Source organism: Ammospiza caudacuta, chromosome 2, assembly GCF_027887145.1.
Source record: "Ammospiza caudacuta isolate bAmmCau1 chromosome 2, bAmmCau1.pri, whole genome shotgun sequence".
Taxonomy (NCBI): domain Eukaryota; kingdom Metazoa; phylum Chordata; class Aves; order Passeriformes; family Passerellidae; genus Ammospiza; species Ammospiza caudacuta.
In genome coordinates, this window is record NC_080594.1 from 12,179,660 (window position 1) to 12,206,744 (window position 27,085).

The following is a 27,085-nucleotide window of genomic DNA, read 5'->3' on the forward strand; positions in this document are numbered from 1 at the left end:
GCTCCTCAGGTGTTTTATGTAGAGGACAGGTGACCGTGAACCAGAAGCTGAGTACTCCAGCTGGTCTGTGGAATTCCAGCAAAACAGCTGGAACTTTCCTGAGTGTCCTGACAGAACAGAGGGCACTCAGCACCTGGTAGCTCTACAGAACCTCTGTGGTCCTTTATATGTGTGTTAGACAATGCCTTGGATAAAGTGTCATAAAAGGTCTGGCTGTTGGTTTGTTTCTCTGAATGTCTTGGCTGTGTCTTTTGAGCTTACTGCCTCTTATTTCTTTCCCTGATGTAGTTTCAAAGCTCTGTGATAGTACTGATAGGCAATTAATTACTAGGCTCTTTTAAAAAGCAGATAATGACAGCAACTTTGCCTTCTTTCCTATCTGTAAAATTCATAATGCGGAATAGTTTGTAAAGAAAATAGCTGATTAAGTAGCAGAAGTAAGAATAGGATGAAACAAAGCTATGAGTGTTGCCTACCTTTCCAAATGTCAGCTTATTCTAAAACTACTTTTAGCTTGCGTATGACCATAGGTGATTTCTCAAAACATGAAGACTTGCATCTTGATATAAAAATAATGTGTGTACTTGAGTTATGATGATTCTGTTGCTCTTCCTAATTTGCTTTAGGCTTTTTATGGAATGGTGCAGGCACAGCTACCAGGAGAAGAGTATGAACCTTTAATTTTATAAAATAACAACTCTGGCAGAAAACTGGCCTGGAGGATTGTGTTGTCTCTGCTTCTGATTTCCATTAAAAATCAAGTTTCTGGAAATAGGGAGTCTTTAAGTATCTTTGGATTTTTAGATCATTGGAAATCAAAGTCAGTGTCACCCTCGTAAGTTGTTGTTTTGAAGACTTCAGCTTTCAGCTGTCAAAGCACTGGCCAGGTTGCTTTGGATATGCAAAATCAGTAGTATTTAATGGCAGCAGCTCCTATTTGGGTCCTCATTTCTAGTAAAGTTTCTTTTGGTCAATGCTGTCTGGAGAAACAGATGAAGGACAATTGTACCACATTATTTAGGAAATAAAGCAGTGCAATTCATTCAGGAACCTGCATGATGCCAGGGTTGATGGATGGATAGAGGGAGGGAGGGAGGGGAACAGCTTTGGAAGGAAGTTGAGCTTGTTGATTACACAACTTGATTATGTAACAGTTTTAAAAAGTGGCACTATTAGAAGAGACATTACCAAAGATAAAATGATGTGCTTTCAGATGTTAATCTAATTTTTCTTAGGGGGAAAACCTCTGGAGGCAGTGTGCCTGCTGGGAAGCGCAGGGAGCTGCGTGATGCCTTGACAGTTGTCCCGCTTCCAGGGCTGGATGCTGTGGCTCTGGGGAGCCGCAGGCAGGGCAGGAGCTGAGTGCTGTACCTGAAGGGTGTTGTACTCTCCCTCCCAGAGAACTTTTCCTAATTGCAAACTGGAGAGAGCAAAGCAGTGAGTCTGATCAGTTTCTGTGGAATGGGAATTCTGGGAAGCACGCATGAACTTTCTAACTTCTTGAAATCTTTCCCTGTTCTGGTTTGTAGTAACATCTGGCTTAGGGGTCTTAAGACAAAACATTTTTGCATTCAGTTGCTTATGTAGCCAGCATACCTTCAGCCTTCACTGCTTAAATTGCAGAGCCTTGTCCTCTGCCTACCATCCATAATTTCTGCAGATGATGACTTGGTTATATCATTACTAACAGTACTGTGTAAGGAAGCAGAAGAAAGTAGATTCTCCTGAACCCTCCAAACAGGGCAAATGGTGACAGCTCAGCTTTTTGGTGCTCTGAGCACAAACATCTCCAGGGGTGTGGTGGTCACTTGGGTTAGAATTTGCTATGAAGGAGTACTGAATCAGATGGTAAAGAGCTATAAAAGTAATTTAGTGCCATTACTAAACAGCTTCCAATTATGTCAGGTTCTGTGTGAGTAGGAAAGCAACTTGAACTTTCGTTTCTTGTGGCCAGTTACTGCTGTGCAAGTGAAACAACATCTCTCTGCAACTTGTGACTTGTCCTGGTCAGTGATTAGTTATTGAAACTATTATCCCATCTAGGGATCTGAATCTCCCTATTATCTGTCACTAGGTAATATTTTACCTGGGAGACAGTAGTTGGGATTAGTCAGATTTCAAGGAAGTTAAATTGTGCTGCAGAGCAGTTCCCAATGTTTAAGGGCTCTGATGGTGTTGAAAGCGAAGGGAGACGACCCATCTTTGTTGATCAGCATCGACTCCGATTTATTGATCCAATCAGTCACTTTTTATAACAGTGTTAATTAAGTTCATGCATATTGCAAAATCCGAGATCACGATAGGCTACAGAGCAAACACTAACCCCTCCCTTTGTTTTCTATACCTGTGGTTTGTTTATTGAAACCAAGATTTTGTTCTCACCCTGATATGAAGGGTTCTCAACCTCCATGTCTGTTCCCATAACAGCCAAGGACAGAATGTTTACCTGTTATGAGAAGACTGTCTGAGAATCCTGCTGTTTATAAAATGTGCCTGAGAACCTAGTTATTTACAGAAACAGGCTTGGGAACTGCTGCTTTACAGCTGCCTTTTACTTTTCCATCAGCTGTATATTTTCATGGCCTCTTTCTTTAAGCCATGTCTGAGCAAAATTCTCAAATTCTCCAACATGATGGCAGTCCCAGCCACTCACAGATGACTCCTCAGGCAGCTGAGTGGGTGGTGTTTCAAAGAAACTATTTGCTGGAGTCCAAACACTTTTGCTGTGCCTTACTTAGCTGTAGGAGATGAAGATAAAATTAATTTAGGATTTCTGTTTCCCAGTACAGTAGCTCAGGTGGGAGGGAAGCCGATACCTTAGACTAGGAATAAAGGCAATGGTGGGAACACATCACACTGCTGAATTGTTTTGCCTGCTAAAGGAGATGCCAGTTCTGGGGCACAGCTGGTGGTTTGTGAAACATGTCAAAAAGCTTATGTTGTGGCTGCTAGCACTGCACTTCTTCTCCACATAAATAAAATGCCCTTCCATGTCACTTCCAATCCTGTAACTGTCTAGAGTAGAAACCGTTCCTCTCATCTGTAAAATACAAAATAAAACTTGCGATTAGTTTATTTTCACATATTCTTCCATTCTTTCTTGTTGGTACATGAGAAAAATTCAAAATTCCTAAAAGGACAGAGCTTGAAATGAACTGTTTGGTCTTGCCCTGGTTTCATCCTTGTACTCTGTAATTCAAAATGAAGTTGCTTAGGCATTACAATATCATCTGCTTTGGACTTGAGCTGTGGTTTGGGTGACCTCTTTAGGTAACCTATTTAAATTTAATGATCTTGTATTCCTTTTTAAGATGGGAAAACTCACTGTGTTTAAAACACAGAACTTCAAAAAAATGCTGTGGATTCCCATACTGTCTCCAGCCTATTTTTAAAACCAAAAAATTATGGCTAAATGTAAGTGCTTTGTATGGAGACAGAGTAATAAATGTTGCATTTGGGAATTATGAGTATCCCCCACAGCTGATGCTTTAGCAGCCTCTGTCCCCATCTCTCTGTGCCTAAATGTGACTGTTTGATGCTCTGCAGTGACTTTCCAAGATTGTTTTCTAACAGAAAGCTGAGAAACATTCTAAGATGCCAGATGGTTATTTTCTTATTGTTTACTCAGGAAAATAATTGAGAAATCTGCATCAGTCAAACCTTTTTTTTTTTTTGTTTAATAAGTTCTAAAAAAAAGCTCTAGAAATGTACAGTTGAGTTATGAATGCAGTTTTTGATAGGTTTTAACAGTTGTGATATTTATATCACTATATAAATATCTATATATCATCTGTACACACACTGTTGCTAGGATTGAAGCACATACTTCTACATCCCTTTTTTTTATCAAAAAAAATAGGTGCAACTATTATCCTATAGTATGAAGCAGACCTTAGAGCTACTCATTAAAATGTCAATATTTTTCAGACTGAAGTTAAGGTCACCAGTGATGGTTCTTCATTTGCAGCTCATTTAGGGGAAAAAAATCCTCAGCTCGATCATCAGTGTGTCTGTTGGTTTTCATTTAGCAGCAACCCAATGAAAATTGTGATTCTTGTGCAGATAACCTACAGCTGTGATCTTGCTAGATTTGCATACTTGAAAGGCATCAAAGTTCTAAACAGCAATTTTATGTTTTTAAACTCAAGGTTGTGTTGCTACTTGAAGCATTTTAGGTTTATTATTTTAAGTATGATCTTTGCACATCTGAACTGGGTGGGCAGGCAGGAATCTCAACCAACCCACTAAAATCCTTTATTCCAAGATGAAAGGGCTGGAAGGAGGGTTACAGCCTTTATGCTCAACAGTCCCTTTTGTTGCCCATTAGAAATTAGCATCATTTCCCTGCCCCTGGTGTTACCTGAGCAAGCTGGGATTTCAACTGACAGTGACAATTGGGTTGTTACATTCTACATGTGAATTTAATTCTGTCAACATCTCGTGGCTGTGGCAGCTATATGAGCTAATTCATTTGCTGCTGGCTTTATGGTTTGTACATGGGGGGAAAATTGCTGAACATGCAAGGAGGCTGAGGACATCCTTAATGCCTGATGTGGGTGACAGAAGCTTACTCACTAGCAATAAAAACAGTAACAAAAGCATCCAAAGGCAGAGGACTCTGATTAACAAGCTGGAGAATCAGGGTTGATGTTCTGGCTCTGTCATGACTTAGCTGACAGGTGTTTTTTTTAATTTATTTTTTAATTTTCTGTTGGCATTGACAAATCCTCTTTGTTCATCATCTCTAATAGCTGTTAGAATGGAGCGTTCTGTTGACTCCTTGTGGCTTTTGGAACTAGGGTTTCCCATCACACTGTCATTTGTTTTTAAACCTATCCTTGGCAAGTCTTTCTGCTATCCTTTTCAGTCTTCACCAGATGTCCATCTAGTATTTTCTTGCCATTTCTTTCATAATCTTAGGAAATTTTGAAATAGATATATTTAAAGATCGTTCTCTTGATGAGACCATCTGCGGTTGTGTCTGTCCCCTGCTGCTTCCTGTTTTTTAATTCTGTCCTGACAGCAGTCACTCTTCCAGTACTTCTGCTGCTCCTTGAGTATTTTAGGTTGTAAAAAACATAATAGTTGAGTAGATCCCATTATGGGGCTTCCTGAGGGTGAAAGATCCCCCAAAGTATTGCCAATGTGAGGGGAAGTGTCCTCATCACTCCATTTGATACTCCCTCAGCACCTTTCCCCTGCTGCTCACCGCAGGTGTCTTGGAAGGCATTCTCACAGTGAGATAATGGAAATACAGATGGATTTGTTGTTTTGAGTGCTTCCTTCACCATTACTGACATTGGAGGTGCCTAACCCTGTGTGTGACAGGCTGAGATGCAACCAGAGAGGTGGAAAGTTCCTTGGCATCACTGCCCTGGTGTTTGGTGTTTCATACACTTTGCCTACAGCCTGGCCTTCCTCTTTCTATCACATGCTGCCTTTTTATTCCTGTCTGTGGTATGGATTTCACTACTGGAGTAGGACAGAGTTTGAGGCAGGTTTTTCATTTTTCTGAGCGTGGTGTGTTACTTTTGATCATGCTTTTGTGGAGGGTCGCTCTTTTTACTGTCACTTTCTATCACATTTTCTGTTCCCAGCCTGTTTTGCTTGTCTCTGCTTTAGGTATTGGGCACTTTAAACTACATTTATACAGTGGATTTCAAACTGGCCCCTGGTTTTCCAGCTTAAACTTAATGGTGTTATGATTGCAAGTACCTGGGCAGACAGTAGTTTCTTATTAACTGATAGTTTTCCTTGCACAATCCAAAGGACTTAGCACATCTTGTTTATAAGCTACAACACTGGGGGTGGATGTTTTCATTGTTTTTATTATTATTATTTATTTATTCTTCATCACAGCTGCACAAACAGCCTCTAGCTGCATGCTAAGGTTCACTTGCCAGTCTGCATTTTTCTTTATTTTAATAATTTTGTTTTATTGCTAGAGATTTGCTTGGATGAGAAGGAAAGGAAAAGAAAATCAAGACTGAAAGTATCAGGGCAGTGCAGCAAGGGGGAACAGATTGTGTTTGCCTTTTTAGCTCATTTAAACATCAGATTTAGAAAACATTGGCTTTTCCAAACAACAGGGGTATCAAGAACTATTCCCCTGTCCCATCTTGTCTCAGTGTGCCATTTAGCAGAATTTTCTCCACAAGCAGGGTATGCTAATTTTCTCTTGACTTGTTAATGAAATGGAGCAAAGAGGAGTTTGATGGAGAGACATCATTACATGAATCCCTGCTTGCACACCTGCCCTGAGAAAAGCTGGATTTATACATGTTTTGGAGTGTAGAGCATTGTTTCTTCAGCTCTTCCAGTAGAATGTGATAGGATGAACTATGTGTGGAGCAGCTAAACCTTATGTAGAAGACATATGTTTGCTAATTATTAACTTGAGAACTATAAATGAAAGAAATTGGAAATAGAAGCATTATGCAATCCATGGTGCAAAGACAGGAATACAGAAAGGACATTTCTTGCCTCAGTGTTCAGTCCCAATAAAGGAGTCTCTTAATATTCCCTACAACAATAATTATGTGTACAATAGCCAGAATGAAGTTCAGAGAACAGCAGGTTCTCATGCCAGGTGACAGCTTGAAACAGAAAGAAGCCAAAGGCCATGGTTTCCAGCCAAGCAGAACTTGGTGCTGCTTTGAGTTACTCTTCTAAGCAATGTTTTGGGAAGGCACTCGGTTCCTTTTACTGTCACATGCAACTGGAAGATTCCATTTGATGTGTAATTCTAATTGCAGTGTGACAGTGTGCAAGGAAGAAAGTGAGCTGCTGCAGAAATAGCCTGAGTCAGTTGTTTTAATTACTGCTCTTATGGAGAAATTATTGTGTCATTGAGGCACATCCTAAAAATCTGTGAGGATGGCTGTAATTATACAAAGGCCTGTAATAAGCTGAAATTTGGTCAGAAAAATGAGATGTTTCCAGTAAACACAATACATCCATACACATTTGTGGATTATTAGTTAGGAAGAGTTGTTTTCTGGTGTATTATCATATTTGCAAAATTAATATTGGTTACTGTCAGCAGCATTTAGGTAAAGGCAGCATCTAGAAAGTGCATTTTGTAGCATGGAGATGTGGCAAAAATGGTGAGTTATCATTTTTCTTACAATACCACAGTCTTAGAATATGAACACAAAGAATATAGAGCTGTTCGAGAATTGGAACTGCAAGAAAGAATTATTTGTTATCTTTGTACAAAAAAGTCAGTTACAACAGTCAAAGAACTAGAACTGATTTCTAAAGAAATGGTGAAATGAGCAGGTGTGCTGGTAGGGATGAGGCGCTTTGAGAAAACTGAGTGTTCATGGCAGTAAACAACAGAACTGTGTGGTTCTTTGACAATGCAAGTTACTGGTATGAAACTTAAGCAAGAGGCATTTAGTGGATTTTGACAGGTACTTTAAAAGTGCAATGCAGTAGGTATGCACTGGGAAATCCATGAGATACTGAAAATTTCCAAGTTAAATGTAGAGTTATTTGTAGTCCACTGATAAATGAAGTTTTCATTTGCTGCACCACTTCACCTTTTTGCTATCAGACACTGGTATAAACCCTGAATCTGAATGATCACAAATTGGGTGATGATCTGAATAATGCATTAATTACTGTATGTTACAGCACCTGGCCTCTTGCTGCTATAGATTAATGATATTCTTTCTTTTTGTAGTATGACATCGCACACAAGATTGGTGACATAACAGTGGTATAAACATGAAGAAACAGGCATCAGTTTTTGCATGACTTTCCAGTATGGTGAAACTGAAGTACATTATGAACTGAAGTGCTGTTATTTTTTTTACTTGATCTCACTTTAGATTCAAGACTTTTAAGTAGGCTGTATTCAGTTTTGTAAGTACCAAATTTTTTTCTTTTTCATATTTTGAATGCAAAGTTTACAAAGCCACTCCTGACATTTTTCTTACTACTTTTGTGTTTTGAAAAGCGTGCACCATCCCTCTTCTCTGCTTCCCCCACTCCATTCCTGGACATGCAAAAAATTGTGAATTTAACAAAATCAACTCAGGTAGCAGAAACAGAGCCTTAACCAGCAGGGTGTTAAAAAGATTGTAATCTGAAATGGAGTAGTTTTGGGTTTTCCTAGATTTCTGGTCTGCTGATTTCATAAGGAAGTGTGTCATCTATTGAATGCTGTAGTGATAGCCATGAGGGCTGACAAACTGTGTGCAAAATGGGCTGTGTTTTGAGATTGTATATATTTTATAACACGTAATAAAACATACTTGAATGTTACAGTTAACACATGCTTCAGCATAATTTGTTAATGCAGGCTGTGTGGTAATTCCTGTCTGTGCACTTCCTTATTCCTCCTGCTCCCCAATTTACCATGCAGGAGTCCAGAGGGAAGAAGAGTTTGCTCTTTAAACCAGGCTGGTTATGGGGTCCCTATTCCTCCTGCACTGGGGAGACTTTGGGTACTGATTTCACAATGAAAATATTAATTTACTTAGCCATGTAAGGATGAGACCACTGTAATCTGATCTAATGGACTGGAATTTACTCAGTCAATTTTTGGAGCCTGGTATCCTGTATTTGGGGCATTTTTGGTAGCTCATTACCTGTCACAGTCCACATAAATCAGAGCACACTGAAGGACACACAGAATTTAGGCAGTAGCAGTGAGCATATGCAGACTCAAACCTGCTTTTAACTACATCTGTCTGTGCTCTTAAGAAATATTGGTGCTGGTTTCTAACTATTGTAAATACATAGTTATTAATTTAAACATTAATCTCAGGGAATATGTTACACTGTGGTCTGAAGGCAACCACATTATCCATTGTGAAACTGGTGGTTATAATGTTGAAAAGTTATTAAATTATATTTGCTTCTGTTTTTGAGAGGAGCACAGAGAATTCTAGAATAAACTCAGATGCTGTCAAGCAAAAGTTCCATTTAATGAGTTTTGTCACTGCATATGAACAGTCTGGTAAAATTTTCTAAGAAACAGGAATAACTTCTTGAGAAAAATGGAAGTGTGGAGGGTTTCTAAATATCATAGGTTCAAGTAGCCAATTAAAAACAAAAAATTGTTCCAAATCTATTTTCAACGTTGTAATTACAAGAAAGATACTTTGCCTTTAAGAAGCACTTGTTTTTGTGCCAAAATATTTCATTCCTCATTCTCTCCTTTGACTCCACGCTGCCTAAACTTGTCTCTGAGTGAATCTGGCAAGTAATTAATCAGGGTAAAATTCCACTGGGATCAGTATGAAAGTTGCCTTGTCAAGGAGCAGCAACTGTAAGGTAATGATTTGTAGACAGCATTTACCTTTTATGCTACGTTGTGCTCTATATAATATGAGAAAGTGTCTTTTCCTGCCCTCAGTGATCACCATCATCTAAGTGCTTAATTGCTGGTGTTTAAGAAAGGTAAGAGTAACTGTGCAAGCTTATAGTTATGCTTAAAAAATGAATTTTGTAGAACTTTTTTTCTGCAGAAAAAATTGCAAAGCTTGCTGCCCTAAAATATGTTCTTAAATGAATAAGTGAAATAAACTTTGTTCTCAAATTCCTATCCAAATTAATAGGTATATATTGTAAGTAAAAAAAAAATTTAAAAATATATATTATTGCTGTCATTGAAGGTAAATATGTGTCAATTTTGCAAAGAAATTTGCTTTATTCTTCCCCCAAGAAATTTTTTTTTTCCCCAAGTAACTGTAAAACTTTCTTGTCATCTCTCTGAGGAGTTGCTTGGCTAATCCCCATCTTCTTACCAAATGTCCAGATACTGATTTTTTTGAAGGTGCTTTGTGTTGGGTAGTTAGTCCAGAAGTCCACCCTGCCTGAAGTCACCAAGGATGGGCTGTTAACTTTATGTTGCTGCGTTGTTATGGTGTAAGCAGGACATGAGTTTGAAAGCTTGTCTGGTGCCACACAGAAACTCTGAAGATTTATTTTCCCTCCCAGTCTGTTCTCTGCCACCTTCCTCAGGTTTGAAAGATACAATGGTTAACCCTGGGGGTTGTGCCTCTATAGATTATTGTGGCTGTTTAGGAGTGGCTGGAAATATCAGGGGAAAGTTTTGCTTGGTATAGATTATTTTTCCAACTATTTATCCTCTGTAAGACATAGAACAGCTTGGTCAGCAGGTGGAAAACTCCCTGACTGTCGTGCCAATACCATTAAATGAGGAGAAGTAGCGCATTTCATGTACTTTCCTTCTTGCCAGGGCTTGCTTGTTACAGGAGAATTTAAGCATGTGTTTGTTTGGTAGCTGTGCTCCTGTTCACACCCACAGGAATCTCATGTGATGTTTTGCATGCTGGCCTGGACCTGGAGAGTCACAAAGCCTGAATGTCACCAATAGCAGCTGTATCTTTGCTGCAGAGATTAACTTGAAGTGCTTCCCCTCCATCTTGCATACGATATTGTTCTACCAAACAGGAGCTGTGAGATCTCTGTTTAGACCACTTCTGAAACAGCTCTGTTCCTCCCAAAGCCATTATAATTACAGGTGTCTGAGGAGCAGTGCTGTGCTCAGCCATTCCCACCCTTCCTGGGATCTTGTCCATGGTGGCCAGGCCTTGCAGTCATGTGGAATTTGGGGAAAATTTTTGTTAATGAGGTTGGTTCTGTGGCCTCAGACTGCCCAGGTGGCATCTTGCATGCTCTGTAGAGTATGAGATGGGGCAGGCAGCTCACCAGGTGAACTGTCCCATGGTCAAGGGGGGATTTGGATTCACACAGTGCCCTGCAGGCAGTAAGGCTGCAACAGAAGCTGTGCCAGTGCAAGACAGTTTCACATTGCTCTATCCCTGTCTGAAGTGGCATCATTGTAAGCACTTGCATAAAATTAAGAAGCCTCAAATCGTGCATTTTGAACTGCAGCATTTGGCAGCTGCAGAAAGATTTGGCCCAGCCTGTCTTGACTTCTCTTTTCTGGCCTTGGGCTCCCTCCTGTCCTGTCAGCAAAAGCACTGGAGCAGTTGCCGTGAGCCACATCAGAGACATGATATGGTTTTAAATTGCTTACATATGGTGAAGTGTAGTTTGAACTTGGGTACATTCATCATTCAGTTCAGCAGGCAGCTGCACTGATATTTGTGCTGACAACAGGGGAAGGAGGCAGTGTGAAAGTGGAAAGAAGGATCAAAGTACAAGAAAAAGGCAGACAACAAAGGACTTTCAGCAGTGGGGTTAAAAGTGCCCAAGGCACTCAATTGCCCTGCTCTGCACAGGTATTGGCCCAGACAAACTCCAGAGGAGCTTTCCAGTGCTCTGTGATCCTGTTAAAAAGATGCACACAGCCAAATTCTCTCAGCATTCAAAAACTGGTGATCCTCAGCTGTGGTGCTCAAAGCTACAGACTCCTCAGCTTTTGCCACTGGAGTTTCCAGGCACCTCTACCTTCCTCCCATGTGCAGAAACCCTTTATTCTGCATAGGATGCACAGCTTGCATTGCATGGCATGTGCACCCCATTGCCTGCCACATGTAAGAGCCTTGCTGAGTGTTCACAGGAATGACAGCACTCCCAGGGCACCCTGCTCCAGTCAGTGATGGCACAGAGCACGCTGGCAGCAGTTGCCATTTTCCCTTTAAGACTTAAAGGAGATGGTAGTTGATAATGCTGATGTTGTCATCAACTATGAGCTTGCAAAAAATGTATGCAGTTATTTCATGTGACTCTGAAGTAATCCTGAGTCTCTCCCTAAGGCATCTGGTGGAGCATCCACGAGGGCAAACCACCTTTGGCTGCAGCAGCCATGCAGGTGGGTGCTGCACTGCAGTTCCCTCTGCAGGCTGCAGCTCTCCTGTGGTACTGACAAAATCCACGTGGGTCAAACACAAACAAAGGGAAAGGACTTCAATCTCAACTCCAGGAGCACGTGGAAGGTAAAGGAGGAAATCATTACTTACAAGGAAGCCACACAATCTTTCTCTGTAACTCAATGCCTTCAAAGGTTGCTTGTTAAAATCTGCAGGCTGGAGACCCAGCTCACTGGGTTTTAACAACACTGTTAACATAACAGAGCTGCAACTTCAGTGTCATGCATTCCAGTTCATTTCTATTCCTCACATGACTTTCATTATTTACAGGAAAATGGGATACATTAAAAATCTCAAGTAATTTATTTTGAATAGCTTGCTTTTGCAATACATTGCAGGCTGCATTAATGCTCAGGAGGCAGCTAGACATGAGCTGACACTGAATATGCAAAAATATTTACAATGAGCTGTATGTACCATGTTCTTTATGAATAATTTGCCTCTTACAAAGTAAATTACATTAATTACAATTATCACAACAGAAGCCATGAAAGTCTGGGCTGGCAAAAACATAATAATGGGATTACTGCTGTTTTCATTAACACTGGGTCACTTCTACATTTTACCTTTTCTGAGTATTTAACTTGACAATGTCTTCTCTCTGTCCTCATGACTGAGTCATTATTAATGTAATAAGAACTTGCTGTCCTTACAGAGAAACTGTGTTCCCTTCACAAATGTTTTTCTGACCTTTCTCCTCTTATCAGCAAACTTTTCCATAAACTCCAATAGTCCTACTTCTGATGTTAACAGCAAAGAAGGTGGACATTCTAATAAATCTTACATCATGCACCAACATGGAGATGAAGTGCGTGGAAGCCTTGCAGGTCTCCTCAAAGGAGTGTGTTGCTGAAACTGGGAAAGGGAGCACTAACACACCAAATTCTGTCTTATGACAAAAGAGTTTCACACTTCAAAATCCATAATTCCATAATTTTTATACGTCTTTATAATTTAAATCAGGAACTAAGCATTTCTCTGTGAAGGGGTGTGTTTAGAAGTGGCTAGGCTAGTTTCAAACCTTAGAGCAAAATTTTAGATTATTAACTGTCTTTAACAGTGAGCGTTGCCTGTCATAATCCCTGCACATGCAAAGCATTGGTCTGGAGCAGTTGTGCCCTGGATTAGCTTCAAGCATGCAGTCCCAAACTATGGACACCATGGCAGGCTGCCATCCTGGGTGGTTCTAGTCCCAGGGCTGAACCAGAGCTGAGGGGGAACTTCTGTTCTCTGCCTTTCCCCCAGATCAAAATCTTGGCCTTTTGTGAGAAGTGTGAATTGCCAGTTCCAAGCTCTTGGTCTCTCTCCCTTGACCATGTAGGAGGCTGGGAAGGTGGGGTTGTTACTTTCCTAGGACATAGCAGATGTCCTACATTGCCAAATTTCTGGGGGTTGAATTTTGGGTTTTTTTCCCCTTAAAGAAAGAGGAATCCTTCATCATCTCTCAGTGCTCTATTTCAGTGACCAGTGTTAGTGTCTGGTGGCTGTTTGTCATTCTAGGGCCTCTGCTTTGGCTTCAGTACAATAAGCAAATGGGGATGGATTAAATGAGCTTTTGCTGGGGTTAATTTGATGTGTGTGTATACAGTTTCTAATATGCCAGCAGAATGACCTGTCAGCAGAAAGGCAGGTAGGTAGGTAGGTAGGTAGGTAGGTAGGTAGGTAACACCTTCAGCTTTTCCATCTGGATACAGAAGAGGAGGAGATGCTCTTGGGAAGCACCTGGGCAGAGCAAAGGTGTAGTAAGCAACAAATCCATCTTGATGTCACAAGACACATTCCAATGACTGTTGTGCAGGTCTCTGCAGGAGCTGCTCTTGGCCTAATTTGTTTGCTAATGAGAAATGGAAATGCCAACAAAAAATCTGTATTTGTAACATGAAGTATTTGTGGCAATGACAATCATTGCACATGATTTTCTACACTGCTGGTAAGAAGATATAATGCTAATGGTTTAGTATTTCTTTAAAAAAATTGGAGACATGTAAGAAAGAAACTAGGAGACATCAGTAGGGTGCAATGGGCTCCTCTTCCACCCACATCCAGGGAACATTGGTGTTATGGGCCAGAAAGGGACCCTGGAGGGTTTTGAATGCCTTGTGATGTCGGAGTTTCCTGCAAAAGTGAGAGTTTTCACCTTTCCCAGACTCCCTGACTGTACTGCTGTAAATGGATGGAAAACTCATGTTTTGCTTTTTTTACCTTGAGTAGCAGGATAATGGCTGACACAGCATGGAGCTTCAGGGGACCAAGGGGAAAATGAGATTCAGAACCAGTTTGCCTGCCTCCTAGGAGTCAGAATCTACTCAGGATCACTCCACTGATCCTTTTAGTTGGAAACCAAGCCTGACTGTTACTTGACCTAAGACAATGCTATAACTATTCACAAAAGGCATCGTACACAAATAAATTGTTGTCCTCTTGTATTACACTAAAAAGCCATATTTTGGCATGTCAGGGAGTTGCCTGGAGGGAGGAAATGTATGGAAGAGGATGAAGGATGTGTCCCACACCGAGAGCAGTGTCGGTCCCCGAACGCTCTGGCTGGGCACTGTGCTTCCATGCGGAAGAATAAGGATTAGGTTTGTCCTGCTGTGAGGTGATTCATGTGTGGGGAATGTGCGTGCTCAGAAACAGAGAGATTTCAAGAGGGCATCACTGAAGAGAGGCTTCTAATAGGAATCAGCAATAAAACAATAGCTGAGCAGGGGAAAATGGAGTTCATAAAAGGAATTTACAGTTGAAATCTTAAGCTGTTAGGATTGCTTCTGACCATTTCTGCTAAAGTTCCTGCTCTTCATTCTGTTTTAAATGTCTTTACATATACTGTTTATTATTGGATTTTAGATATCATATACATATATTACACACTTTATGTGTATATATTTTTAAATTATGCACTCTCTGAGGTGTTTTCCCAATTTCACTACATGACTTTGCTGTAATATCATGTTAATATTTACATAATAATAAAATAGGGCTGGATACTTAATGTAACAGCAACTAGATGTCAAACTATTATTTCCTTTATCTCAAGTGTGAAGGATGTGAGTTAATATTTAACCAAATAAAAGGGTTTCCAAGTTTTGATATTATTCATGCTTTCCTAGAGATGTTAACATAACCCTGTAATTGGCATGAATTCTATCCAGCAATGAGCACTGCAGGAAATACACTTTATGTTTGTTACTTGTTTCTAAGGCTTAGTAGAAATTCATAGGAATGCACAAGCTGTGCATTTGAGTGTGGCTGATTTTATCTCTGTGCAATTAATATGTTCTGATGGGAAAAGTAATATTAAGCTTAACATATTTCTCACTGGAGAGCTTTCTCTGAAAGATCTTCATTGGAGTATAAGTGCATAATTTCCAAACAGCATGTTCTGTTGAACAGATACTTTCAGAAAATCTGCATTTGAACTCTCCCCTCCAGAAAAAAAAAAAAAAAAAAAAAAAAGAAAAGAAAAAAGAAAGAAGGTTATTTTGCTTAGATTCCAGTTCCTGTCTTCATAGTGAACAACCAAGGCATGACAACATGGTTCTGGTATACAAGCCCTGAAAAATAAGATTTATAAAGCAAAACCTCAGCTCAGACTGGAGTTGTCTTTAGCTTGTCAGTTTGACTTCTGTCTGAGCAGAGGAAAGGCTCGTGCCACTGGAGAACTGCTTGGAAACCCTGTGTGAAACTTCTTTATGGCACTCACTTCATTCCCCTTGGCTGGGTAACCTCAGCACCCACTGCAGACCCAGGTGTGCCTGCTGGCCTGGTGGGAACCGGTCATACTGGAAGAGTATGGCTAAAAGGCCTCATCATCCTCACCACAGCCACCTCCTGCATGAGAGGCAGCCTCTCAAGCCTCATGGACCCTGCTGCTGCTTTTCTGCTGGCCACTTTCCCCTCTTTACCTTCCTGCTTTTCTCTTTTTCTCTTTTTTTTTTTTTCCTGTCAAACAACTTCATTGCTAGAGCCAACATTTGCCATAACTTAGAGATGCTGCTGCTGAAGTTCTGTGCCTCTAAACTGTGCAGCAAGAACCCTTTTGTTTCTTTTTTGTTTCTGTTGGGTAGGCAGTGAATCTCTGGGAGATGGGGCTAGAAAAGCACAGCGCTTTTTGCCGAGTTCCGTGCTGCTGGTTTGCTTTTCTTTTCTTTCCCTGTTTAATTTGACTAGAATTGAGGAACAAAGAAAGCCAAATCCAAAGCATTGTTGCTCAGGCAACAACATGTAGCTAAGAATGAAAGCTGCAGCTTCATTAAAGGCAATGCAAAGGATGTGCTGTGGTTTTCTGTGGAAATTTCTGTCAATCAAACCTGGGTGCATTATGAAAACATCCATTTCCATCAGATTCACTACATAAGCAGCTCAACCTGCCATGACAAGTTTGCATTTGTTTATATTCATTGGAACTGTTGCTATTTGGAAGTTAAAATGTTTTTGGCAGGCACCAAAGAGAGAAATGTGGTTAATTACTTCTTGCCAATTATCAGTTCTGCTGGATATATCATACAGCTACCTAAGAAATCTGACAGGCTTCATAAAACCAGCCTCAAGCTAATTAGCAATGTTTTTCAAATGACTGTTGATATTATTGCTGTACCTCATCCAGAGACCATCACCCTGTGTGTTCACAAGATATGGCAAAGTGTCATAGCCACGAATCCAAAACTTTCTGAAATATTAATGTGTTTCTGTCCTTTTATCTCCTCTGTACTCCTCTATTGCCAGTTTGTAATCATGTTTTATCTTATGGATTTAGTTAATGTTAACTTTATTTAATTGAAGAGAAAGAAAACACATGGCAAAACTTCCTACATTAATGACTTGGCATTATACATACATGATAATGAGGTGGTACATACAACTCTGAAGAAAGTGCTAGATTCTGCAGTCTTACTGTACCTCAAGATACTTGACTTCATTTCCCTTTAGTCCTGAACTGCTGGAATTAATTAATTAATCAAAGGGCAATTTGGGGGTGAAATACTTGATTAAGAATAACAGAACAATCATACAAAAGTAAAGCAATCACATAGAACCCACAAAACCTCCACAGTATTTTGTATACAAAAACACACCACACACACATGAATTGTTGTTAACCTTTATGATATAATTAGTAAACAGGGACGTAGTAAGGGAAAAATCCAATAATGTTCTTCTTTCAGGTGTTAACTTTGTTAAAGATTAAATACACTCTTATCACTAGCAAATAATATTGCTATTTTTGTGGTAGGCTTGAGTCTAATGTTCTGACCCAGACTGGCCTCACTGTGATAGACACTACAGGCAAACAGTAAGAAACCTGTCCTACCACAGAGATCTTGTAAGCTAAATAATAAATACAACTAAATGCTAATGAGAGGAGAGGTCTTGGGACTCTGGCTGGTCAGAGTGACCCCAAGATGCATTAGAAAGTCTCTTTTCCCAGCCCGGTGCTTGAAGAAGGAGTCAGAGCTCTTAAGTTCTCATTCTCAAGGTTGTTTATTGTTCCTTATCCATAAAATTTTTTCTCCTGTCCAGCCGACGTCCACTCAGCAGGCCAGTCAGAGTGATGTTATCTTTTTATACTAAAAACCATGTGTACAATGTTTACAATTACTTTCCAATAGCTATCAACTATGTTAGACAGTGAGCTGCTACACTAAACCAATCTAAAAGTGCCAACATCACAGCAGAAGATGGAGGCCAAGAAGAAGAAGAAAGGCTGGGCATGCCCAGATTCCTCCATCTTGCCCCCTGAACTCCCATTCTAAAAACCCCAAAAATCTATTTTTCACCCCGTGATAAATTCACTATCATTCTACTAAAACTGTCGTGGCTTGCAGGTCTTCATGTAAGGTTGGTAATTTGCTCCATGGGTCATAATCAAAACCCCAGGCATTTTGGGCTCTGTGCCAGGGTCTCTGAGCCCCCTGTCAGGGGTCTTGGCAGTCCAGGACAGCCAGAGGGATGTCCTGGATTCCGACAGAGAGGGAGTGGGTAGATGGTTGTCTTTATTTACAGAGGGGGAACCAAGTCAGCAATTAGTTCAGAGAGATACCACAGATCAACGAGGGGCCCTGCAAGAGAAAAATAATCCCAATCCAGGCTTCCTGTATCAAAGTCTACAGCATTCACCAGGTCAGAATTCTTCCAGCAACAAGAGCTGTGGGAGCAAAGAGAAAGCATACCTAGGCATTAGTTGGAGAAGTTGACAGAATTGTGAGTCATTAGGTAAAAAGAGGAAATGGGAAGCTGGAGGATAGGATTATGGAAAAGCTAAAAGCAAAGCTTTTAATCTATGAACCTTCCCTTCACAGATAGTTGAGGTATGAGTGCCAAAATATGATGTTTATTTTAGGTTTATTCCCTGTAGGAGACTTAAAAATGTGTGGATCATATTTTTTTTTAGTTTTATTTCATCGGCTGTTGGAAAGTCTGTGCTGTCTCTTAGTTTCTGGAGATCAAAGTGTAGGCAGTGAAAAAAAATATAATCTGCCACTTTGGAATAATTTGCCGCAGCAGGCATTCCTGGTGCAAATCAGAGTACAAATCAGATGGTGAATCAGTGATCTCAAAAGAGGATTACTTTGGATTAGTTGTCCAGTGAAGCAGGCACTTTGTACAATGCAGCAGACAGCTCTAACATGAGCCAATTCATTGCTTTTCATTTAGTTTTTTTTTTATTTTTTTAAAGGAACATTAGTTTACCAATGGATTCTCATACACTAATTAGCAGTATTTTGACAGTGTTTGTGTCTAGAAGACAGATTAAGTGACAATACCACTAAGCAAATTTAATTGCCAGATTTTCAGGAGAGGGAGGATGCTTGGTAGGAAGCAGCCCAAGCTGCTTTTTGGTTGACAGCAGGTGCAGGTTTAAACACTGGTCTAAGGTTCTGTCTTGAATGCCCATTTCAGCTTGGAGCTTGATTTGTGCGACAGGGAGGAGAAAATTCTGTCTGGCCATGGTTCAGTTCTTCTGTTTCTCTAGTTTAAGAATGTAATGTTTTAGTGATGCTTGAATTATAGAATCATAGAATGGCCTGAGTTAGAAGAGACCTTAAAGATCATCTGGTTCCAACCCCCTGCCAAGGGCAGGGACAACTTCCACTATCCCAGGTTCCTCAGAGCCCCATCCAACCCGGCCTTGAACACTCCCAGGGATGGGGCATCCTCAGCTTCTCTGGGCAAACTCTGCCAGGGCCTCACCACCCTCACAGGAAAGAATTTCATCCTAATCTCTAATCTAAACCTACTCTCTGTCAGTTTGAAGCCATTCCTTCTTGTCCTGTCACTCCAGGCCCTTGTAAATAGTCTCTCTCCATTTCTCTTGTGGGCTCCCTTCAGGCACTGGAAGGCCACAATTAGCTCATCCCAAAGCCTTCTCTGTTCCATGCTGAACAATCCCAGTTCTCTCAGCCTTTGCTCTGGGCTGGCTGCAGCAGGTCCCTGTCCTTGCTGTGCTGGGAGCCCAGAGCTGGATGCAGCCCTGCAGGTGGGCTCTCAGCACAGGGGGCAGAGGGGCAGAATCCCCTCCCTGCCCTGCTGCCCACGGGCTCTGGGTGAGCCCAGCACACGGGGGGCTCTGGGCTCCCAATGGCCAGGCCATGGCCAGCCTCTCACCCACAGCACCCCCAGGGCCTTCTCCCAGGGCTGCTCTTGAAGAAAATCTTTTAATACCATTTTACTGATAGTATACATTGCTAAATGAATCTGCTTTTCACTTTCACAGGACTGGTATAAGGTGAATATATAGACCACTTATGCATTTGCAAACACAATGTCCCTTTCTTCAGGTTAATGTTTAACTCCATCATGCTGTAGCTGTGAGTTTGTTATTAATCAACCATTAATCAACCAATAATCAACCATTTTGCTGCCTCCCTGTTTACCTGGGTTCTGGTCATTTATTAATAAAGATAAAGCCATTCTTGGCTGCATTTCCCATGTCACAAAGTTGGCTTGTTGGCTTAAGAAGCACCGTCTATTCAGAACCAGTCTCTGGGGTGGCTCTAAAGGCCTTAGAAGAGAAGTGAAGGACAAGAACTCACTTAGATATCATGCACAAAAAAGAGGGAAATTGTGCATATTCTGTGTGTGAAATGGTATCTGTTTCTGTATGCATGGAAAGCAGTCTTTGATGAAAAGCTCAAATTTCCTGGACAATATAAAACCTCTGTTGTGGTGGGATAGAATGTAAGAAAATAAAGATAGTGCAGAAGGCAGTCTCACACCTGAGGAGTTGGAGCTGTACCAATCACCAAAGATTAGGAACAGGCCTGCCTTTAATAGGTCTCAGCTGTGTCCAATAAGAAGAAGAGTGCTACAAAAGAGTGGCTTAGCTGGGTGAGGAGAGAGCTGGACTTTGTTGGCTGTGCTGTGAAGAAGAAGGAGTCAGTGCTGTCTGGAGCTGCACATGAGAAAACACCAAGAAGATATGGCACCTTTGTAATAAGATGACAACACCCTGTGAGAGAAGAGAAGAAGTAGCCAACTCTTACTGTGATGGCATCAAAACCCACATGCTAAAGCTTGAGATCCAGACAGCTTTACTTAACTTTTATGAAGGCAAGCCCAGAACCAGCAGCACTATTTTCTCCTGTATTTAGACAGTAACAGCTTCAGACCCAGCTCTGCCCCACCCCTTGACACACTGGGGAGAAGTGTGAGCTAAAATTTCAGGACTCACTGATGAGCAGTGACTTTGCACCACTGTTTCTGTGTTCAGATCAAGCCTGAACAAGTGCTGGGCAGCTTGGTGTCTGCTCCAGACAAAGGTCAGCACATTGCTTCTGATTCAGTGCCAGACTGGTTATTCTGCCAGAGGTTTCCTTCCCTGTATCATCACCTTTCTCTCTCCTCTGGGCTCTGCAGCAGGCTAGAAGTAAGCCAGAATAAAATATTGCAATTACTCTTGTATCTTCTTTTGCTATAGATGAAAATGTTGTTTCCTTGGTGCCCACTGTCCTAGGTGAACTACCAGCTTCAGCAATGAACAAAGTACTATGAAAAGTGACAGGGAGACTTAGACCTCTAAACTGCTGGGATGGAATGAGGTCAAGTTTGGCACAGTGCATTACATTAGCTGGAGGAATCCTACTTTAAAAAACAGCCCTTGCCAGCCATGCCAGACACATGTTCCAGCCTGCCTGTGTAAAACCACCACTGAAAGCCTCCTTGTCCACCAGGGCTGTGACAAAGATGTTCAGCTATGTTTTTGCAAGAAGCAGTATAAATGCCTACTGTCTTTTATGTATGTTTGTAACACAGCTCTGCGTGCTCTCAGTCATCTGCAGTGTGCTGCTCCTGGAGCACACCAGTGATCCTCTGCCATAAAGCAAACATCAGAACCTATCCTTTAAATAAAGAAATACTTTTTCTAACACATGGAAATTCAGGCTTGCAAGAATTGTTGGGACTGTGATACAGGACACAAGTTTCTTGGTTGATTTAGGGGTGTTCTAAGTCCACCTGTGTGGACCATTGTTATTTAACAGGAATGGCAAACTTTAGAAGGATAACAAATAAGATTGGATGAGTTTTCCTCATGCAGCAGACTGGAAACCTGTCTATGTGTCAATGACAGAGACAGAATCAACACCAGATTCTTATCAAATATATTTGTTTGTCTTCAAATTCTTCCAAAACATGACAAAGTGCTAAAGGCTCTTTAATCTTGGCATCTGCAACTATTTCTTATGAAATAAAAAATTTGCTTATGAAATAAAGTTTTCTTATGAACTCTTACTGTCCCTGCACACCATTCCAAGTTGCCTAGATGCCAGTATAAACCTAACCCTGACCTTAAGCTTAACCAAGTACCTAAGCAAATGTTTCATTTTTACCTATGAACAGTTCTACTGAAGTCACAGGTCTGAAATTCTGCGTGGGATTTTCCAAGTCACAGGTTAGTTCATGATACAGAAAACAAAAATCCAATCTACATACATATATGTACATACATTTGTGTCTACCTGTACAAAAGACAATGATATATAGAGCAGCCTACCAGCAATCAGATGAATTTCTGAGCATTACCCAGATGTTTATGACTCCAGGCTTCCCGACTTCCTTGGATGTGTGTGCTAAAAGGTACAAATAGGTCATTGGAATGAGAAGGCAATTCACTGAAATCCATTGTTCACACAATATGGTGAATGGCAAAACTGTGCTGAATACACAGAAATGCCTAATAAGGAGACAGCCATAACATGACTGTGTGACATCTGATTTTTTTCCAGTGTTCAAACATAAGTGGGCTGTTGTTGACAGATGTGAATATTATGTGCATGCACAGAAAGAACACAGTCTCTGCCTTAGCTTTTGACTTGGAGACTGAAGGTTTCCTTGGTATCATGCACTTTTGATCTTGTAGAAATAGTTTTTATATTTAGGATACATTCCCCCCCAAATGTGCCTAATGACATTACGTGAAAGGACAGGAAGTTATATTACCTAATAATTTATTGCTAGCTGCACTAACACACTATCCATATTAAACATAAATCTTCTACTTTTGTGAACTGTACTCAGAGAAATCAGCAGCAAATTATAGAAGCTATGGCTATTCTGCCTCTGTTCATTCTCAGAGCATTAACTTAGTTGTTCTGTTTCCGCTTTGGAAGAAGCAAGTGAATTTAGAGTGATAGCTGCTCGGCAGTCGGTGCTATGCACAGAAATTGGATTTGAATGTAAGCGTATCTGCTGCTCTAAGCTCTCTCCTGGGATTAAAAAGGCAGACAGATTATATTTTGCTGTGGTAAGAAATTGTTCCTGTAAAAATAATAACAATATCAATAAAATCATTAAAGCCTGAGGTAGATTCTGTTTCCTGAGCTCCTGGGTGTGTTTGGACATGTATGAAACACTCATAAATGCCAATACATGGAAATTTTCTGACCTCAACAGCTTTAGATAGAGTTTCCAGCTCACCCTCTGTACTGTCTTGTCTAAGCCCAGAAGTGTTCAGCTCTGTGCCAGCAGGACAATGTCCTACTCCTCCCTGTTTGCTCCAGTGCTGTCACTAATCCTGGTACAGCTTGGGGTGGGCTCATCAGGAAAGGGAGGGACAGCACCGAGCTGCTTGGAATGGAAGGGAAAGGAACCTGCACCGACTGAAGTGCACCACCAGAGAGAGCTTTTGTCTTGCTGACTTTATCAGGGATGCTGCACAGGGCTGCGCTGCAGCTCTCAGCTCTCAATGGAAGGTTTTGTAACTAAGTGTTGAATTATCAGGTGGAGAGAAAGAATCAAAATTCACATCACTGGTACCATTTTAACTGCACACTTATCCTTTTAAGCAATCAGGACAGCTGGTTGAACTGCTGTCAGCCAGGGCAAAGCTGCTACAAGATGAATGTCTCCTATCAACAAGATCTGACGCTGGTTCCTCTGATTTTGGCTGGTACAATCTAGACAGCATGGGGTACTCTGAGAGTGATGGGAGTGCCCCTCAAATTGAGTGGGGACTTGGGCTGCACATCTCTCCTTTGCATGAAATCATAGATTCATAGCATCAGAGAATCACATAGGTTGGAAAAGAGCTCCAAAACCAGCAAATCTAACATTTGACCAATCAAGCTCAGGCATAATCTTGCTCGGGGAATATCACTTTTGATTTCCACAACTGACACATTACACAGTTGCAAAATATTTGTCACATGAATGTGATCACACATTCATTGAACTTTGAACTACTCTCTCTGATTGCTCTGGATATTTTAGGTGGAAAAAACCAGCTTCCATGAAATGGATACAACTTCACACAAAGTTTTGTTTCACTCTTCATTTGTCTGTGTGCTAGAGCTTGGAAAGTAATTTATCTGACATTTTTTGTGGCAAAATACCAGCATTGGCTCAGAATAGAATCAGGTAGGTCAAAGCACTGAATCTCTCTCTGGGAAGTGTCAGGACATGTTTGCAGGTGTCCCGGCCTCTTTCCTGGGCATTCAGTGTTGCAAGGAGGATACCAGATCCTGGGATCCAGCATCTCCACCAGCCTTGTGGTTTGAGAGCAAGCACCCCTCTCTCTGCTCTCCTCACCTCCAATACCCCTTCTCCACTTTTATTGCAGAAGTGTGTTTGCAGTTTTAAAGGTGAACGACACCATCATCATGTGAGCCTCCTGAGACCCGTGTGAAAGCACATGGAAACCCTCACTGAGGCCTTGTCCTTTGTTCTCACAGGAAGATGATGGTTATCATTCAGATCCTTCACTCTACTGGGCCACAGCACTCCTTCCCACACTAAAACCTCAGGGACTGTTGGGGAACAGGCACGTTCAGGCCTGCAAAGAAGCAGTTCTCACTGCAGGTAGAATAATTGCAACTGGCTCTGCTCTCTTCCAGAAACCATCCAGTCCTAGGAATGCCTGACCTAGGAATTTCTTAGTACCTTAAATGTTCCTCATTGCAATGTCTCAGTGTACTCTATATATATTTTTGCTTTTTTTTTTTTTTTTCTTTGGAAAGAGATCAAACAGCATGTTAAATAGCCACCAAAGCAACACATACCCTCTAAGTGAGCCAGACACGTGACCAAACTCCACACAATCTAATTGTATGTAGACATGAAGAGCAAGAAGCCCTGGAGAAAAAGACCATACCACAGGTCACGTGGATTATTCTGGCATGCTATGTCAAGCCAACTTAATTATAGATTGTCTTTAATGCCATGTTCCAGGCTTTTATTTTGTGTGTGTGTGTCATTAAATAAATGAAAACACTTACAGCCTAAAACTTTTGTGAAGTCCTAGAAAAGCTGAGCTATACATGTTGGCTTGGGATTCATATAGAAAAAGTTCCAAACTTCAGTGGTTCTGGCTAGGAATGTATCCTAGTACAGAAGCAGGCTCTAGTTCATTTGTGTGCTCAAAAAAATTGTGGCAGTAGATGTACTCCAATGTAGCTTTCAAAAATTTATTTTAACAGAAATGGACCTCTTAAATTTATTCCACCTTAATTTTCACTCCAGAGTGAGGTCTTTATTTGTGATCATTGCACTAGCTGCTTGCTGACAATCCTGTGGTATTCCAGGACCAGTGAGGACAGACACATTGCTGCAATACTTGATTGACCAGGTGCAGTCAGAGCTCATCATATTAAAAATTTATCATTTACAAGTGAGATTTTAGAGTTGCTAGAGTCTGAGACTTTGCTTGAAAGGAAAGGTAAAAAGTTGTCATAAACAATACAGGATTTGACTGTGGGAACTCAGCACATCAGCCCTGATGTGCAGAGTCACCAAGACAACCCTTGGGGGGCTCGGAAGTCCTGGAATGTTGCCAGAAGTGTTTGGTGGTTAGACTTTGATCCTGCACAGGAAGCAACACTTGTATGAGGATGGGAGGATCTCACGGGGATAAATGGCGAAGGGATAGATTAATTATAGAGTGAAAACACAGGTTTTAGAATCTCGGTACAGGGGGGTTCTAGGAGACAAGATGGAGGAATTAGGGCGTGTCCTGTCCTTCTTCTTCTTCTTGTCATCCATCTTCGATGGTGATGGTGGCACTTTGAGATTGGTTCTTACTGAATGTGCGCTTGTCAATAAGGGTGAAAGGTATTGGGGAGAAAACGTAAATATCTTACACGTAGTTTTTGGTATAAAAATAAGCGGCCGCCCCGAGGGAGTCAGAGTGTGGCCATGGCTGGCTCGCTGTGCAGACCTCTGTCGGGCCGGGAGAAAATATTGTAGATAAGAATTAATAAACAACACTGAAGAACTGAAAAACCTGAAGACTCCTTTCGTCCTTTGGAGCACGGGCTGCCTCAAGGCCACCCAGAGCCTTACCAGGCCATTAGAACAGCCGAGATGGGACATTTGACCCTGCAAGACATTGTGCCCTTTGGTAATATGTGAAACTCTTCCCTTAGCCACCTCCACCATTCAGAGTTAATGATGATAAAATAAAGCTTTGGACAGACTTGACTATTGGGCTGAGATTCAACAAGGCCAAGTGCTGGGTCCTGCCCTTGGATCATTGTAGGGGGATAGAACATAAGTAAATAAAGGTAGTATAGAAAGTAATCTTACCCCCTAAAGAGTTGCAGCTGGGTTAATTATTAAAGATTAGGAGCAGCCCTGATTTTAACAGGCCACAGCTGTAGCCAATGAGAAGAGTGTTATAAAAGAGTGGATTGGTTGGTTGAGGTGAACTGGAGTCAGTTGGGTGCTGTGAGGATAAGGAAGAGTCAGTGCCTAGAGGAGATGCCTACAAGAAACATCAAGGAGGTACAAAACTCTAGCAATAAGGAACCCTTACAATATAATGACAATAGAACTCTTGCAATATAATGAAAACAGGTCATGGCAGTGCTACAGGCTGGGGCAGAATGGCTGCAAAGCTGCCCTGGGGAAAAGGACTTGGAGGTGCTGGTCAGCAGTGACTGAACATGAGCCAGCAGTACCCAGGTGGCCAAGAAGGCCAATGGCACCTGGCCTGGATCAGGAATAGTGTGGCAGCAGGACCAGGGCAGTGATTGTGCTCCTGTGCTGAGGTCACACCTCAATCCTGTGTTCAGTTTTGGGCTCCTCACTGCAAGAAAAACATTGAGGGTCTGGAGTGTGTCCAGAGAAGGCAATGGAGCTGGGGAAGGGTCTGGAGCACAAGTCTGGTGAGGAGCAGCTGAGGGAGCTGGGGGTGTTTGATCTGGAGGAAAGGAGGCTCAGGGGAGAGCTTATCACTCTCTACAACTGCCTGACAGGAGGGTGCAGCCAGGTGGGATCAGGCTCTTCTCCCGGGTAACAAGTGACAGGACAAAAGGAAATGGCCTGAGGCTGCACCAGGGGAAGTCTAGATTGTACATTAGGGAAAATATCTTTCTTTAAAGACATCTGTGGGATCTCAGCACCTCAGGACTGATGTGCAGAGTGACCGAGACCACCCTTGGGGGGCTCAGGAGTCCTGGAATATTGCCAGAAGTGTCTGGTGGCTGGACTTTGATCCTACACGGGAGACGACACCTGTATGAGGATAGGAGGATTTCACTGGGGTAAATGGTGAAGGGATAAGTTAATTAGAGTGAAACACAGGGTTTAAGATTTCTGTACAGGGGGATCTAGAGAAGTAAGATGGAGGAACTGGGACGTGTCCTGTCCTTCTTCTTCTTCTTCTTGGCCTCCATCTTCTGTGGTGATGTTGGCACTTTGGGATTGGTTATTACTAAAAGTGCACTGGTTAATAAGGGTAAAAGGTATTGGGGAAAAATGATAAATATTGTATACGTAATTTTGAGTATAAAGATAAGTGACTGCCCCGGGGGCTCTCAGTGTGCTCATGGCTGGCTTGC

General features: G+C 41.5%; 1 protein-coding gene across 1 annotated transcript in view; it reads left to right on the forward strand.

Moving 5' to 3' along the window:
- Positions 1-8,209, forward strand: part of CXADR (CXADR Ig-like cell adhesion molecule) — a 32,979-nt gene extending 24,770 nt beyond the window's left edge. Inside the window, exon 8 of the mRNA XM_058825309.1 lies at positions 7,688-8,209. Within this exon, the coding sequence (XP_058681292.1) occupies positions 7,688-7,729 (42 nt within the window). The 3' untranslated portion in view covers positions 7,730-8,209. The remainder of the gene's footprint in view (positions 1-7,687) is intronic.
- The last annotated feature ends 18,876 nt before the right edge of the window (positions 8,210-27,085 follow it).